This window comes from Phyllobates terribilis, unplaced genomic scaffold (assembly GCF_046119375.1).
Source record: "Phyllobates terribilis strain yellow unplaced genomic scaffold, ASM4611937v1 Scaffold_13__5_contigs__length_258822181, whole genome shotgun sequence".
Classification (NCBI taxonomy): domain Eukaryota; kingdom Metazoa; phylum Chordata; class Amphibia; order Anura; family Dendrobatidae; genus Phyllobates; species Phyllobates terribilis.
Window position 1 is genome coordinate 157,033,236 of NW_027362773.1, and position 18,901 is coordinate 157,052,136.

The following is an 18,901-nucleotide window of genomic DNA, read 5'->3' on the forward strand; positions in this document are numbered from 1 at the left end:
ACGGTCTGTTGGTGACAATGTGCGTTTCAGACCGGCGATCATGAACAGGATGCACAAAGACGACTGATTGGCTAATTAACAATAACATTAATTAACAAAAAAAAAACAAAACACAAACCTGTAAATAAAGTAACATTAACCATCTATTTAGAACATGAACCAACAGACTTTGGCCTTATAGGAGTTACAATAAGTGAGAACAAGAGTTGTTCACATGCTGCCCCAGCAAATAAAACAAAAATCAAACAAAAACATACACAAAAAAAAAAAAAAAAAAATTACCGGGACGTTATTATCACATTTGGTCCAGGAGAGAGAGAAAGGAAAAAAAAAAAAAAGTTTTCGATCATACGGAAGCTTTTGAGGTAAACGGTAAAATAAAAGCAAAAATATTCCTGGAATTTTTGGACAGGATGCGCCACCGACTCGTGGATCCTGGCAGTAGAAAATAAAAAAATTAAATTAACCCTTAATTATTTTTGTAAGTTATTACTCCCTACCAATTTGGATTTTGGTTTAGCAGCATGCAGAACCCAGCTGAGCTTTTTAAATATTTTATTTCCATGTAAGAGCATTAGCTGGTTTGCGGTAATATATTTGAGATGTTGGTGCCTTTTTTTTTTGTAAATTTTGGCACTGAGCACCTTCCATCCGATCCAGTCCAACAGTACCTACTCTACTGACATTTCCATGCGACAAACTTCATCTACAAAAACAGTGGTATCAAATGTAAAGTAACATTCTACGAACACCCCAAAACTGAACTTCAATCTCGAAGAGGTGCAACGTGGGGTCTCCCTCCCTCCCTCGGGACTGTGCGTAGGCCTTGTGTAACTCACTTTACTGTAGTCATGTAGCTATAAATTCCACCATGTGGGCTTACAACAGTCCCACAAAGTTCCTAAACTCACAATGGTCAATTTAATTATTTTTTGCTAATAGTATTGACCCTTAACAATCAATCCAAAAATTCCTAAAAAGTACTGGCCCATAGCGATGCTAATTCCTCCCTTGGATTGTGCACGTTGGCCATGTCCCAATTTATTCCACTGAAGTCATGCATCTAAAAGTTTTCACGTACTGGCCTCCTCAGCCCCACAATATCTAAAAACAAAAAAAAACACAATGTATTGGCCCACAATAGTCATTCCAAAAATTTCTTAATAGCGTTGACTCCTAATGATGTCATCCAACTCACTCTACAATCATTGAGTGGCTTAGATTTCCAGCATGCTGATCCACAAAGTCCACCAACGTCTAAAAAGTTAATTGACCCCAAAAGGTCAATCCAAAAAAGTATTAAATAGCGTTGACTCCTAATGAGGTCATTGGCCTTATCCAACTCACTTTATGATCATTGAGTGGCTACTAGTTCCCCCATGCTGAGCCACAAAGTCCAACACCATCTAAAAAGTTCATTGACCTCCAAACATCAATCCAAAAATGTCTTGATAGTGTTGACTATTAATGACGTCATTGGCCTTATCCAACGCAATCTATGGTCATTAAGTGGCTACTAGTTCCAGCATGATGAGCCACAAAGTCCAACACCATCTAAAAAGTTCATTGACCCCCAAAGGTCAATCCAAAAAATTCAGTGTTGACTCCCAATGAGGTCATCCAACTCATTCTACAGTCATTAAGTGGCTCCGATTTCCAGCATACTGAGCCACAAAGTGAAACACTATCTAAGAACTTCATTTACCTCCAAACACCAATCCATAAATTTCTTAATAGCGTTGACTCCTAATGACGTCATTGGCCTCATCAAACTCAATCTATGGTCATTGAGTGGCTATGAGTTCCAGCATGCTTGGCCACAAAGTCCGACACCATCTAAAAGGTTAATTGACTCCCAAAGGTCAATCCAAAACAAGTCTTGACCCTTTATGATGTCATTGACCTCATCCATGCCAATCTACAGTCATTGAGTGGCTAGGAGTTACAGCACGCTGAGCTACAAAGTTGGACCACATCTAAAAAAGTTCATTGATCCCCAAAAGTTAACGTAATCAAAAAATTCTTAAATAGTAATAACCCATAATGATGCCAATGCAACCTCTGGACTGTGCACGCTTCAGTTATTGAGTGGCTACAAATTGCAGCATGTTATCCTACCCAATCCAACAATATCCAAAAAGTTTCTACACCCACAATAGTTAATCAACAAAATACCTTCTTAGTAGCATTGACCTAAAATGATGTCTTGTTGGATTGTTTTTTTTTTTTTTTTTTAGATATTTCCAACTGTACAAGGTTACTAAAGAACGATGGCCGGAGGGTGTAGGCCTCAGTTGCACCTCAACAACCAACAATAATGGGCCCAACCAAAGTGAAGGCCGGTAAAACCAACTTTACATATATATATTCTGGACCCAGGATGCAATAAAAAAAAAAACCTGGACGTGACAACAATGAGACATGAGGTATTGTGAAACGAACTTTTTTTTTCTTTTTGGATTTGAGCAGTAATCACATTAAAGTAAAAACTGACATATTAAAGAAAAAAAAAAAAAAACATGGAAGTCAACAATATAATTTTCTATGAGAAAATTTAAATTCTAGAAAATGGCAGTATAAGACAATACATAACAAAAAAGGACTACAACATAATAGCAGCAAAATAAAACAATGACGTAAGATACAGAAAAGCACTGTTTTTTTTTTTTTTTCTAAACCATACTGGGAGTTTAAATCCATAGCAGCTTTAATAAAACTGGAGAAATCCCCCTTTTTGTTTTTCCTCTTTTTTTTCTTTTCCTCATTTTTTTGTTAAACAATCAACACCGTAAGGACATTTTCTCACATGCGCAGCTCATCATCAATACATTCTCCTCCGAAGTCAACCGCTACCCTTCAAAAAAAACGATTATTTTTTTTTCAATAAAATACAAAGGTTCAGAGGTTCATTGTGCAAATTTTTTTTTTTTGTTAGATTTTTTTATTTTTGTGTCTTTTAGCGAAGAACAAAAAATGGTGGGACAAGGAGTTGGGTGGGATGTGAGTAGAAGGGGCAAGAGGCCGATGGAGGGAGAATTTTGAGACGGCTAGTTTCAAGTACACATTCTCTACGATTAAAATTGACAGTGCTATGTGTAAGCGACGCTGAATCGTCAGTGTCGATAGCCGCGATGGGCCGTGTGAACCTCCAAAAAATATATTTCAAGGGGGAAGTTGCAATATTTTTTTTATATCTTTTTTTTTTATTTTTTTTTTAAGGTGATACTGGCCTTGTAAGGATCTCTTGCAATAAATATTTACTTAAGCCTTAGCGATAAATTATATAGTTTAGTGTTGAAAAAAAAAAAAAGAACAAAAGCTTCTTTGACATAGATCTGTGATAAAGCCTTAACGCTAACTTGCCCTTACGCAAACATATAAAACTGAACACAGCATATACCGTAGCATGGCGATGGGAGGAAATAGAATAGATCTGTGTATGCTGTGTTCACATTTTCTAATACCTAGGCATGATCCCGAGACCATACTCATCACAGACACCTAACAAAGACGGCCATTTTGAACCCGACATACTCAAAAATGCAACCCTGTCGCCAATCCTATCCCTTTAAGACAGCAACGGCCCACAATATGGCCCCTGATACAAACTACAACTCCAAGAATACTCTGAGCCTCAGATCTCTCCTTACCCCCTTCCCCGCCTATATGAGCTTAATAGTAGTAATCACTTTCTTTGCCGTTCGGTTCCGAATTCCATTTCCAAACCATTCCATTTTTATTTTGTTAATTCCCATGTATTCTCTCTAAAAAAAAAAAAAAAAAAAAAGGACCCAAAGTGCTTTGAAATGGAATGGTTTTAGAATAGAACACACAAAAATTGGTCTGTGGATTAAATTCCTGACTATTCTAGGCTTGGGAGGAGGGGTTAGGGTGAAAATCGGGTGCCCAAGGTGGGCCGATGACAGTTTTTGGAAATTTTTTTTTAAAACACAGAGAGGCAGCTACAATAATACCAAAGATTATAAAAATATATAATATATTACCATCACTATCTCTTAATAAGAGTAAAATAGAGGGCAGGAAAACTAAAGGCTTGAGACGTTGCAAAAGAAAAAAAAAAAAAAAAGTCCCCCCAAAAAAATAAATCAAAACTGGCATCCTAACAAGCCATAGACACAGGCAATCCACAAGGCCATACAATAATGATTAAACATATAGTAATGCACTATACTAACATATACTATAGTATGGGTTACATTAACCATTTATGAAGTGAAGAGGCTATAAAAACTAAAAAAAAAAAAAAAAAGAAGAAGGAGGTAAAATAATAATAAAATAACACAGAGATTATAAAGTGACTACATGCAATAGCAAGCAGATTATAGAGATGCCAAGAGCGGAAAAAGAAAAAAACAAACAAAAGAAAGAAAAAAAAACATGTTTTTCCAAATATTTCTAATGAAAAAAACCTCTTCTACAATAAAAATGGCTGCATACACATAAGGAACCATTTTTTTTTTTTTTTTTTTTTTTTTTTTTTTTTTTAGTACCTCCCCTGGAGACATTTGTCTTGTGTTAATGTCTATTTTTACAACATACAGACATGAACACGTAGAATATAAAACTAGTTGATTATAAAAATTCTCTTTTTTTCTAGCACAAACCCCCAACGTCGGCCTATGCGAATACTATTTTCACTTTTTGTTTTTTTGTTTGTTTTTGTTTTGTTTTTTTTAGAAGAAATTTTTTTTTTCAGGGTGTTATTTGTAGGTCACAGGTATATAGGAAAAAAAAAAAAAAAATGTAATATTTCTTCCCGAAGATATAGGTCCATAAGATTGGCTCTTTTTCATGCGGGTTATGGGTGAAGTTCATTCCCGGGAGAGGTATGCAAACCTCAAATTCCGTTGCCAGAAAGTCCAAAAAAATTTTTTTATCTTTAATTATTTTCTTCCCCATCCGTCATCAGATGTTCACATCCCTGACATCGGTTGGGGTGCAGGAAAGGTCTGTTTCGTCTATGACGGATTTTGTGTCTGATGAGCTATTGATCGGTTGGGATGCTTGGCGCAAACTGGACTCGAGGAGCAGCTCGATCTGTTCTTGGCATGCCCGTAAACAGTCCTAGAAAAGGGAAAGAGGAGAAGCCATTAGGATCCATCGTTCTACCAAAAAAACGGAGAGAAGCGTTCTCTGAATTTATTACAATAAAGCCTATTGGAACCAAAAATCACATGGGTCGCAATAGAAACCCAATCCTGGTGCCTTTAGCAACCAATCACAGCTCAGCTTTCATATAGGTTACCACCATTTTTTATGGTGGGTGTTTGGGCGGTACAGCAACCGGAAAACAGGAATTCTTGCGTTCCGATTCTTCTTTTTTTTTTTTTTTTTTTTTTTTTTTTACAGTCAGTGTTTAAAGCACAATTTAAATAGTTTTATATTTTGATAGATTACACTTTTACAGACGCGATGATACCAATTAGGTTTTTTTTTAAACATTTTTTTTTCACTTTTTTCTTCATTTTTTTATTTATATTTATTTTTTTTTTTTTACTTCCCCTCTAAGGGACTTGGACCCAGGATTCTTTAGTTGCATGTTCGATATACTGCATAAACGAAGGTTCTCCTATTAAACCTAGGCTGGACTTCGCAGAGGACCAAGATGGCGGCGACGTTGCTGCATTCCATAGCTTCTAGGATGACCGTCATGGTCACGTAACCGCCTTCTCAGTAGAAGTCGTAGTCACAGAGGAAAAAAAACAACAAAAAACAGCTAGGCTGGAAATGGTTGCTATGGGCAACAAGGTCCATTATAATTCTGATAAATTAAGGCCTTATTTTGTAATTCAGTATCGGGTGCATGTAAACACCCCGGCACGTGTAGTGACTGTCCCTGAACTCCGGACTCTGCGACTATATCAGCCCGGCCTATATTATATACAACGTTCAACCGCTTGAAGGTGCTTTTTTTTTTTTTTTTTTTACAGACATTATCAACAAAGTTTATTGATAACAGAACGGTGGAACAGTTGTATCATTACTGTCTTTATTGCCCACAGCAACCAATCACAGTGCAGCTTTCATTTTACCAGAGCACCTTGAGAAATTAAAACTGCGCTGTGATTGGTTGCTATGGCCGACAAAAGACTGGCCCTGTCAATAAACTTTATTTAAAGCAGAGACAATGTACAATAATATGTGAAAGTCCTTTTAAGTCATTTTTGTACAAATAATAAAAACAAAAACTGTTTGTCAAAATTAAATTGGCCCCTAGAAAGGTCTAATATGGTTAATATGACAACATTTTGTCCATCACAGAGTCATAACGTTCTGGACAGTTCCTTTAATTGTGCATGGGACTGCAGGATGCTGGACAGGCTATGGATATTTTTCACAGGAAAACGTTAAAATTTGTACTGACAGTAAAAAAAAATAAAACTTGTGCCGTTACTCTGTTATTCCTCCTGGTGATATAATGAATAATCTGACAACTGGGCGTTACCAGTTACCTAGTTGTCAGTTAACGCTCAACATAGTTGCATGAGAACAACAACAACAAAAAAAAAGCTTCAGGATTGATATTTTACAGGAATATAGTAATAAGTAAAAACAGCCATGATAGGATCAAGAGCACAACGTCCATAGTAAATGCCCTATAATAGAGCGAGGAAGGCAGATATTTTTCCGGATGATAACAGAGAACAATAAAACTAAACGTGGTGCAGTGATCCTCTCACCGCGCCGTCCTAATAAACCCGTGACACGTGTGCAGCCCCCCACGAGAGAACTCTGTGGTCAGATGGAAATCGCCGACGGCAGGGAAACAACGGGCGCTTGCTTTACCCTTCGCGACTTTCTGCCAAAAATGTTTCTGCTTGACTACTCAGATTTTCGCTGCCCACGATGTGTTCAACCCTAAAAGCCTCTGTAGATTAATTACAAAGACTGAAAGAAAAAAAATAAACTTAACTGGCCTTGCCTAATTACTTCTATGGCCGGAACGTTCTATGCCAATAAATGCACAGTGGATTAGGCCGAAAAGTCAGGGCACAAACAGGAGGGACTTTAAGTGGACAGGGATCATTAAGCCGGCGACCATATTGGCACCTGACGGTAGTGAGACACCTCACTCATCTTGTCAGGGCCCATGGCGCCTTTGAGCCAGGTTTCAATGCGCCACGTCTGCTATACATGCATGGCGGCTCAGGAGCTGCTAAACAACTGCCGGGATCGGAGTTAGCTCTGATCACAGGAGTCTAACTGCTTAGATGTCGCGATCAACCGTGACAGCGGCATTTAAGAGGTTGGAAATGGATAAAGATGTCTCTTCTGACGCTCATCGGCCCCGCCAAGACATTAATGTGAAATGCCAATGGTATTGTCGTGGCAGCTTGGGAGGGGGCTACTGAAGGCCCCGATTTCTGCCAAGTTTCATCAGGAAATCAGTAATTTTACAATGCACTGCAATATTACAGGACTGCAGTATATTGTACAAGTGATCACAGGTTTGAGTCCAATAAAAAAAAAAAAAAAAAAAGTATTAAACACCCATCTAAAAAATTAACAATTGCTATACCTGCATAGTCATCCGAATAAATAAACTATTAGAATAAATTTATCCCATACGGTGAATGCCAAAGTAGAAAAGAAAATCTAAATGGTGCACAATCAATGTTTTTCAATCACATCACCTCCCAAAAATATGGAATGAAAAGATCAAAAAGTCGTATGGACACCAAAATGGTAAAAAGAAAATGTAGAGCTTAAACTGCAAAAAATAAGGTTATTATCTGGAGAAATAAAAAGTTATAGATCTTGGAAGGCGAGGAAGAAAAATCGAAAAGTCGTACAAATTGGCATCCGGAAGGTTATTTTTAACGCTTGCCATTGTAAGCAGTCCTCAGATGAGTCTAAAGAGGTGTTTACCGAGGACGTGGCGTGAGTGGCCTAATGTGGAAAAATTACTTCAATTCCTAGAAAGTAAGAGGCAGATTCTGTTGTTTTCCAGCTCAAACGCTTATTGATCAGCAGACGCCATGTGTCAGGGGGTTGCGTTATTGATTAACTCTACACTTGGACGGCACATAGGACCGCTGCTCACAGTGTTGGCCCAAGAGCGGAAAAAACACGAAGAAGCTGACCAGGTTCCTGCTATGGGAAATTTGGAGAGGCGGCCCAGGGGAATCAGGCCATGAATTGGGGTATAGATGGTGAGACATTCACCAGATACTTTTGGGGGCCTATTTTTATCTTTACATTTGGGTCCTTTCTGTATGCACACCAACGACTTGGCCACCAGTAGAGAGGATGCCACAAAGCCCCCTGATGCACCACTGTTCCGCTTAGATTTTACACCTTTGTTTCCCATTGGATAAGCGGTGGTAAGAGTGCCTGACAGCTGCTTATCCTAGCACCGTCTAAGCTGAACAATGCAGTCAACTGCAAATGGCCGAGTTTACCCATCAGTGATTGACTACAGTCCTTTGAGCCTTTTTGGTCTTACAAGTCACTGGAGTACATTACTTAAGGCCTGAGAGGGCTACCAATCCATCAAAAAGTGAGCCACTGTGAACTACCGATCACCAACTATTAGGGATGAGCGTACCTGTGGAAATTTGGGTTCTGGTACCCAACCTAAACTTCATTCCACAACTGTTCCCAAACTTGAACCAGAACTCAAACACCATTAAAAACAATGGGGAACCAAACTTTTGATCTGGAAAATATTCTCTCTCACCTCTCTCTTCCCCCCGGAACTCCGAACATTCAAATGGACTTCCATTAGAAGTCAGTATTTGGCGTTTAGCACCGGATACAACCTGCCCAGTACAAACCCCGAACTTTTAGGTTCGGGATCGCTCATCTCTACCAATGATCTATAGATTTGTGGTGGACTTACCGGGTCGCATTTGATGACTTGTGCTAAGAATAGAGTGAGGTGTTGAGAAGAGAAGTCGCTGTCTGTGTTCCCCAAATTGAGACCCTGTATGGCGGCTGCTACGCTCCCAGCTGCAATCATTGAAGGGGGGTTGGAAATAAACTTTACATCTGCAATGAAAAGAAAATACGGATTAGTTAAAAAGTTGCAAAAACTTTTTGAAAAGTTTACAAAAAGTAAAAAAAAAAAAAAAGTATTTCTAGAAAACAAAAAAAGACCTAATCTAATCCCGGCTACGTCAATCATCGATCCTAATGATAAAGACTTTTTATTCAAGATATTATTGCCAAGGTGCCCGCTGGAGAACCTCAAGCAGATGTCAAATTGTCTTCTAATAGCCTAATCCAACGCTCGCACCCCCGCCGGTGCCCCTGCTCTGGGTACAGTAGAAGTCATGTAACACAATCGAGTCACTTTTGCTTCCCCGACACAAAAGAATTCGCTCTGCGCGGCTTTTCAAAGTGACCTGGTAACGCTCCCTCTCCTCTCCCGGGCACGGAACAGACGCCGCTTCCAGGATTAAGGACCTGAATTGTTTCTGGGCTTTCGCAAAGTGACAGCAAGCAGTTAGTAATAAATATCTGGACGCTTTCACAAGCCAGCAATGGCCTATTCCGACCAAGATGGCACCTTTAGAAAGGCTTTGTCGTGGCCTGAGCTGCCAGTCACTGGCCGTCATCCATCACGACAACAGAGGCTCAATGAAATGTGCCAGAGCTAAGTGTCGGGGGTCCCAACACAGGCGGCACTCGGCTCCATTCTGCTGTGACACAATGGTGCCAGGATACTGGGACCCCGTCCAAGCTGCATTGCTGTAGGTCTATACAAAGCCGGTCTCGTGTTTCCTGAAGAGGCCGGACTGCCACATTCAGCGGCCTCACCATTCTCTTAGGAATAATCCGCATTTTTAAAGCTTTTCTCCCTTGGTTTTTTATTTTCATTCCTTCCAGCAACAGATTGCAAGTAGAAAATCACTTAAAACGTCGGCAGAAGAGCTTACGATCCATCCAAACCCACCTAGTAAGGGACCAATTATTCGGCTGTACAAACTCAGAACTAATGGAGATAAGCGGCGCCGGGGTGCCCCCAATAGTGTTTTATTCATCAAGCTCCACTTATCCCATCAAATTTCACTTCCTCCTACAATCTCTGCAAATCGCACTCCCAGGACACCCAGGAACAGCTTGGGGATGCACAGTCGAAAGGCCCATCCAACGCTGAAATGTTTGCAAAGTCATTTCTGAAGTTTGTTTTAGGAACCTGCTCTGAAAAACGATCTGTTGACACAAAGCACCGACAGCGCCTCTCCATGTCAGCTCCTGTATATTTACTGTTCCTATAAGTCCTGTGATAAAATAATGAACTGCTGGCTTCAGTAATCACAGCGCACCGCCGATCAACCTACCGAGAGTGGAGGACGGTAACTCTTTAGAGGACCTGATCGCTGCCAAAGCCTCTCCTGATCTCATTCATTCTTATTCAGCGTACAAATATGGCTGCCTACAGGCAGTCACCCTCTAAACATTGTCCATAGAAGCCAATGTCATCATCTTATAAGCAGGTCATTACGTTCTGCGTAATCAAAAAGTGTACCAACATCCAAGCAGCTCATGCACCATCTGAGACAATCTTTTTAGGAAACTCCTGCACCATCTAAAGCTTGTGCACCATTGGAAAAACTAATTTTAAGAAGGTGATGCACCATCTAAAGAGCTCAAGTGCCATCCAAGAAATTCATGCACCATCTAACAAGCTCTTTTTGAGAAGATCATGCACCATCTAAGAGGTTCTGTTTGAGAAGCTGATAGACCTAAGAAATTCATGCACCATATGTGAAATTCATGCAGCAACTATGAAGCTAATTGATGTGCCATCTAAAAGTATATGCCCCATCTGAGAAGGGTCAATATTGACTCTTAGGATTGCTACATCCCATAGGTGGAACTAGAATTCGAGTCCTCTTCCATCGGAGTTCATTTATTCAGAAGAAACTTGCACCATCCATCAAAGAGGCCACTGACCCATCTAAGAAAGGTCTGCACCATCTGAGATGTTCATGGACTAAGATGGTGCAAGCTCTTCTCAAAAGACCTTCTAAGAGGCTGACGTGCCATCTAAAAAAAAATCCATGCACCATCTGAGATGTTTCTTTTAGGAAACACATGCACCATCTAAGAAGTTCACTTGAACAAGGTCATGCTCCCTCCGAGAAGTTCATTTTAAGAAGCTGATGCACCATCAAGGATATTCATTCACCATCTAAGAAGTTATTTTTGAGAACCATCCAAGAGGCTAATGCGCCATCTGAAAAATCCATGCACCACCTGAGATGTTCCTTTTAGGAAACTCATGCAACATCTAAGAGGCTGATGCACCATCTGAGAATTTCACTTGAAGAAACTCACGCACCATCTGAGAAGTTAATTTTAAGAAGCCTATTGCACCATGTAAAGAGCCCTCGCATCATCCGTGATATTCATTCACCATCCAAGTTCTTTTTGAGAAGATCATGCACCATCCAAGAGGCTAATGCACCTTCTAAAAAAATCATGCACCATGTGAGAAGTTAACTTGAAACTCAAGCACTAAGAAACTAATGCACTCATGTAAGAAGCAGATGAACCATGTTAGGAACTCATGACATAACGCCACTTCCCAATATACAATCTCCCCATTGATATTACATAACTATGATGTGCAACCATTGCATAATAACAACTGATGGGGGATGTCCGTCCCGTATGAAATATTCAGCAAAGCGCTGCATCTTGCTGAATCCTAACAGTGTGTAGTGCACGCACCTTCTGGACTGGACTCTGCCTGCCCGTCCCAGCGGTCATCACGTGATTTATATACTTGTGGCCATCTAGATTCTCAGCTGCGTATCTCAGTAGAACTTTGCAACTCGCGGCTGAGACTCAAGTCAGCAAACGACTACTGGAACCGGAGAGCGGAGCCAAATCCAAACGGTGCAAAAGACTACCAGGGATAGACAACCCCTTTAATTGTGAGTACCCTGAAAATCAGTCCATTTTCTTTCCTATTGTCCTGCAAGACATTTTTGTTTTAGGGATAGGAATTTCTCTCTTGTTTGCACCATTGCTTTCCTATATCCAATCTTGATTTCCGGGGGTCTCGCTACTGCATATTCCATAGGGGAAGGCGGAATCACAAAAGGTATTACTGGCCGACATCAATGGGCGTTTATTTATTCTGATGGACATCTGGGGTCCACCATACCCGAGAGGTGCTCTGGACATGGCGTCCCGTGACTGGTAAGTGACAACTCGTGGGCAGAATGGTGGCACAGTGGTTAGCACTATTGCTTTGCAGCACTGGGGTCCTGGGTTCAAATCCCACCAAGAGCGACATCTGCACAGAGTTCGTATGTTCTCCCCGTGTTGGCATGGGTTTCCTCCCTCAGTCCACAGACTGATAGGGAATCTAGATTGTGAGCCCCAATGGGGACAGCAATGACAATACCTTTAAAGCGCTGCAGAATATGATGGCACTATATGTGCAAAGCATAATAAATAACAGATATAAAAGGAAAAAAATTGAAAAATATTTTCTGTTTTTGCTTTCTCCATGGGTCCATTATAGCCCATCTCCACTCCAGACAAGCAGCACGTCTAGGCGGTATAATTTAGTTATTTTTTTACATTCAGGATGAAATGATCCGGGCCGATCCCACTAATTTCAGCAGATTAATCAAGGGGGCCCCGGCCCTGCAATCGGAGTGTGTCAGTATTGTCAAGACTCCATTGCTTCATCTTGCGCCATTGAAAGCTCCGAAACAAGAGAGAGAAGGGGCGAGATGAATTGAACCTGACACGGGCACAAAAGAGAAGGGGCCGCCACACATCCCCGGCAGCCCATCCGAGACTTCATCCAAAAAGAATAAACAAGTTCAGCGCCGATAGAGAAAAGAGAGTGCCAGCCACCATGAAGGGACACAAAGCAGCGGCCAGGCTGTGCAACGCTGAGGGCGGGGGAGGAGGAGGAAGGCGGGTGGGGGGTGAGTCCCATTTTACAGAGTGCCCCCCACTCCTCCCCTGCACCTTCTCCTGTAAAAGGAGCCGTTCCATCCGTCTGAGACCCATGAATGAAAATCCTTTCATGCAGCCAAATCAAACTCGAGGACATCAATCATGGCGAGAAGAGGCAACAGGCGGGAAAGGGCCTCATAACTCAACGTGAAGGTGCGCGCTGCTGCATGCCGCGTCCCGCGTTTGTTTAGACAGCGCACAATCACTGGCCCTTTATTGTACAAGACCCGCGACTCAAAGAAAGGATCAAGATTCTACATTTTAGTGGCACATGCCCAAAAAGCCTAAGCATGGCGGGAGCGGTAGATAGAGCGAAAGAAAAAGAGAAAGAAAGAGATAAAAGAGAAAGAAGGAGCGATAGGTAGAGAGCAAAAGAAAGGAAAGAAAGAGTCATAGGAAGATAGATATAGAAATAAATAAATAGAAAGATAGAGAAAGAAGAGAAAGAAAAAGCTAAAGAAAGAAAGATAAGAAAGATGGAGAAAAAAAAAAAGCGAAAGAAAAAGGATAAAGAGAAAGGAGAGATAGAAAGATACAGTACATAGAGAGAAAAAGAAAGAAAAGAGAAAGAAAGTTCTAGATATAGAAAGAAAGGAGGAAGGAGAGAAAAAGCAATAAAGACAAAGAAAGCTATACATAGATGAAGATAAATGGAAAGAGATAATATCTATATTTTTAGCTTTCTATCTACTTAAGCTATGTTTCTGTTTATCCAATAAATATGAGATAAGACAGAAAGTCTCATTTACTTGTTTCTTTCCTTCTCTTACTTTGTGTTTTTTCACTATATCTATCAATCATTAGAGAACGATTAGATATTTCTCCTTATTTTTCACTCTATCTCATAAATAGATAAGGAAAAAAGAAAAGAAATAGGAGATATAGATATGACAGACAGATAGTGATAGCTACTATAGATAATAGATAGATATATAGATGATATATAATAGATACATAGATAATAGAAAGATAGATAATAGATAAATAACAGACCTTTACTTCAGGCTCAATCTGGTGCAGACTTTAAACCTCATTACAGATAAGACACATAATAGAAATAAAGAACATTCCGCCCACAGAACATTCCGCCCACTCACAGCTTCTGAGCAAAATCATCATAAAATTCCAGATTCTTATCCATAATGTGACAATCACTCGGCCTCTCTGGCTATCACAGAACTACAACTCCCAGCCTGCAGCTTCCAGGGCATGCACACACTTATTTGCTAGAAGATGCCTGACTGCCTGCTGGGAGTTGTAGTTCTGTATGTTATTAGTGTGATCATATGTTATGGACCTCTGACTCCACAGTTTTTCTGGTGCCAGAATTAGGGGGGGGGGGGGGGTGATGACGCCACATGCACCTTAGCCTAAAACAACAGGGAAACAGATCAAAGTGCCGGAGTCTTAACAAGCCGAGCTGGCAACCTTTGAACCGCGTGTGCATTCAGCAGGTTCACTGGTCACAAAACAGGTCACCCCGGCAGGAGCGAGGCTGGAGAGCGAGCAGCAGGGCTCCAGGGCAATGTCATGGAGGGCTCCAGCACTTTGGGGGTTAACCAAAACATACATGATCTGAAGTCATTCGGCTCATCCGGTCCCTTCTGTGACTACGGACACGCTTATTTGGCACCGCGGAGAACGTCAAAGCACGTTATGTGACATTCCCAAAAACAAGAAAAAGGAGGGGGGGGGGGGGGGATAATCTGCAACCGGTTTAACACCGCTCATAAATCATTAAAAGGTTCCCAATGAGGCGAACTCTGCGACTCACGTGCCGCCTAATAGGGGTTTAAGTTGATGGGTGATAACAAAGTATCAAGATCGTCAGCAACTGTAACAAACTTTGCATTTGGATACAGTTATTAAAGGGACAGCTCCGATTATAAAAAATGTCTTCTAGTTTACAATCTCATGTGATCCTTGCCCATCTGAGGTCAAGCCGGCCATTATCTTAGGTCAACCCATGGACTCAGTACACGGTCAGTCTGCACAAGTGAGGCGCTACCCCACCCCCCCCCCGAAACATGCCTCCAGCACACAGCACAAAGCATTAGCTGTGCATCTAGCGGAGACGTCAGCGGCGGCGGACGTCAGCAGCGGGTGTCAGTTTCACCAGCACAGTCAGGAGTGTGCGGCGGCTGCACAGGGTCCGGGCCGCTGACCATTAGCGCACAATGATATGCTTGGCTGAGCTGACAACTTGCCGGGTGCTACAATGCATCTTTATTTATCCAATACGCTTCCAGATGGCAAAACAAAACGGTGGCACAAGCGCTGCCCCCTGCCAAAGACAAAAGCGGCGGCGCGCCTCTGACAGAAGCAGCTGGTATGGCATTCACACACTCGGATCTGCTACATCAAATTTCCACAAACATTTTTTTTTCTTTGTGCAATAAGTTAGGAAAAGTTTTGCTCCTTAACAACTTACCTTTTCCAGCACATTTTTTTAACCCCTTATAGTCAGTAATCCACAATATAACCTGACGGGGTGTAAATGTGCACATGAGGGGGGAGGGGGGTTCTGGTTTTACAGTAACAGTGAATAGCAGGGCGAGCATCAGCAATTCCAGAACATGCCTTTTATAACACCCGTACCTGTAGCACAGAGAGCCACAAAAGTCTGGGCGTGTTTGCGGATGATCTGCTTGGTGTCCTCAGTCAGTGGCATTTTGTAAAGAAAGTGTTCAATAAAGTCATGAGGAGTCACGGAGGCCATGTCCCACTTCAACTTGTTCAGTATTAACAGCTCCATGATCTGCAGGAAGAAAGAAAAAAAAAAAAAAAAAAAGACGACAGAGACAAAAAGTTACAAACAGGAAATAGACAATATATAAAGCAAAAAAGATAAAGAAATAGCTGCTGCAGAACTACAACTCCCAGTATGCCTATGGCCTGCCCCATACATGCAGCGGTGCAATTCCAGCATGCATTCACTAGGGGGAGCCAGATCCCAGCGGAATGTTCGCAGCATGCGGCAGAAGCGTGGTCTATAAATGTTACATTGTTCACCAGTTCATAGGAAATTGCATTATATGCTCTTTTTTTTCACCCCCTCTCCCATTCCCACTTTCGCACGAGGCATTGTGACCCACCACAAGCGGTGATCTAGAAAGGGTTCTCTCTTTCCAAAGTGCAAAAAAAAAAAAAAAAAAAAAAAGACCCCCTATCCCATTAATTGCACAAACATGAGCCTGGTCTGTTATGTACAGTAAACAGGAAATTACCAGCAACTCCTCTGGCCTGATGGAATTATCTGTGTAAATACAGAGTTTCTCCGCAGTTAAAGGGATGGTCTCCTTCATTTTGGATGCCAGGAACATGCAGGTCGCCCCCAGCAGTTGGAGTCGGTTTTTCTTTAGCGGCTCCACAGAAAGGAATCTGTCCAAATAGTTCATGGCCAGTGGGAAAACTTCCTCTTCACACTTTTGTTCTTCACAGACCTGGTGGTGGGGTGAAGGGAGACAAGTTGGTAGCACTGGTTAGAATGGGACTGTCTCATGCACATGATAACCCCCCCCACTAATGCATGTAGCAGAGCTGAGCTCGTAATGCAGCAGAGAGGAGCGCGTCATTTGGTGCAACTAGAGAAACACCCAGCAGATTATATTATATATACATTACACACACAACACACTCAGCTCTGCTGCATCCACCTCTATGCAAACACACTCAGCTCTGCTGCATCCACCTCTATGCAAGCACACTCAGCTCTGCTGCATCCACCTCTATGCAAGCACACTCAGCTCTGCTGCATCCACCTCTATGCAAGCACACTCAGCTCTGCTGCATCCACCTCTATGCAAGCACACTCAGCTCTGCTGCATCCACCTCTATGCAAGCACACTCAGCTCTGCTGCATCCACCTCTATGCAAACACACTCAGCTCTGCTGCATCCACCTCTATGCAAACACACTCAGCTCTGCTGCATGCACCTCTATGCAAACACACTCAGCTCTGCTGCATGCACCTCTATGCAAACACACTCAGCTCTGCTCCATGCACCTCTATGCAAACACACTCAGCTCTGCTCCATCCACCTCTATGCAAACACACTCCGCTCTGCTACATGCACCTCTATGCAAACACACTCAGCACTGCTCCATGCACCTCTATGCAAACACACTCAGCACTGCTCCATCCACTTCTATGCAAACACGCTCAGCACTGCTCCATCCACTTCTATGCAAACACGCTCAGCTTTGCACCATCCACTTCTATGCAAACACGCTCAGCTTTGCTGCATCCACCTCTATGCAAACACGCTCAGCTCTGCTGCATCCACCTCTATGCAAACACGCTCAGCTCTGCTGCATCCACCTCTATGCAAACACGCTCAGCTCTGCTGCATGCACCTCTATGCAAACACGCTCAGCTCTGCTGCATGCACCTCTATGCAAACACACTCAGCTCTGCTGCATGCACCTCTATGCAAACACACTCAGCTCTGCTGCATGCACCTCTATGCAAACACACTCAGCTCTGCTGCATGCACCTCTATACAAACACACTCAGCTCTGCTGCATCCACCTCTATACAAACACACTCAGCTCTGCTGCATGCACCTCTATGCAAACACACTCAGCTCTGCTGCATGCACCTCTATGCAAACACACTCAGCTCTGCTGCATCCACCTATATGATAGAAGCACATGGATACAATGCAAACACAATATTATGCAATAACCCCCAGTGCAGCCCTTCCCTCCCCCTCTGGCCTTGCAGGGGTTAATGCAATGACTTTGGAAAGTTCTGCACCTTCTTCTGCTCCCTTCGCTGAGGGCAGACGAGGCGGTTTTGTTTGCATTTTTTTTTAGGGTTTTTCTGGGGGGCAATGATGAAATATATTCACATGAAATCCTAATTCCCAGCAGAGGATGAAGGTGGCGGAGGCACAGACGGTGGCGCAGGCAGTGACACCTGAGGAAGAAGGCAGAGGTGACCCCGGGGCGCAGGCCCGGAGCGACAACCGGCGCATGCTGCGACTTTCCGTGTCCCCGGTGGGCGCCGGCATAGGGCGCTGCGGCGCAGGCCATCTGCTGACTACCCACCCAGCTGCAGACCCCGGGCAGAGCAGACCCCGGGCAGAGCAGACCCCGGGCAGAGCAGACCCCGGGCAGAGCAGACCCCGGGCAGAGCAGACCCCGGGCAGAGCAGACCCCGGGCAGAGCAGACCCCGGGCAGAGCAGACCCCGGGCAGAGCAGACCCCGGGCAGAGGCCGCACGCACCTCCAGCATCCATGTGGCCACGATCTTCCTCATGTAGGGCAGGATCTCCTTCTGCACACACTTGAAGTAGCTGGTGGACGGGCAGGCGGTCTCCTCCGCCTTCAGCATGGTCCGCAGCACCCGCTCAGTCAGGAGGTTCCGGTCCACATGGGCCCTGCGGATCGTGTCCACCTCACAGCACAGCAGCTCCATGCCTGTCCCGAGCCGCTGCTGCCGCCGCACAGTGTGACTGAGCCCCTTCCTGCAGGAGCCTCTGCCCCGGATCACAGAAAAGAGGGAATGAGAGAAAGAGAAAGAAGAGCAGGGGCCTGGCCGAGCTTAAACATGGCCCAGATCCTCCTCCTCCTCAACAATGATGATGAAGCCGGGGGAGGGCCACACACAGACACAGAAGACAGAGATGACAGCAGAGACCACTAGTGGGCGACAGAGCAGCAGCAGCCGAGATATACTGTATACTGTGCACCCTGCTGTATATACTGTATACTGTGCACCCTGCTGTATATATACTGTATACTGTGCACCCTGCTGTATATACTGTATACTGTGCACCCTGCTGTATATACTGTATACTGTGCACCCTGCTGTATATATACTGTATACTGTGCACCCTGCTGTATATACTGTACACTGTGCACCCTGCTATATATATACTGTATACTGTGCACCCTGCTGTATATACTGTATACTGTGCACCCTGCTATATATATACTGTATACT

At 43.0% G+C, this 18,901-nt stretch overlaps 1 protein-coding gene across 1 annotated transcript; it reads right to left on the minus strand.

Annotated features, from left to right (window-relative positions):
• Positions 1-2,214: 2,214 nt before the first annotated feature.
• On the minus strand, positions 2,215-18,558 carry CCND1 (cyclin D1). Its single transcript, XM_073658829.1, has 5 exons — positions 18,182-18,558; positions 16,179-16,394; positions 15,550-15,709; positions 8,864-9,012; positions 2,215-5,085 (listed from the first exon to the last, which is right to left on the minus strand). Exons 1-5 carry the CDS (start codon positions 18,371-18,373, stop codon positions 4,927-4,929), a joined length of 876 nt encoding a protein of 291 aa, XP_073514930.1. The 5' UTR covers positions 18,374-18,558; the 3' UTR covers positions 2,215-4,926.
• Between the last annotated feature and the right edge of the window lie 343 nt (positions 18,559-18,901).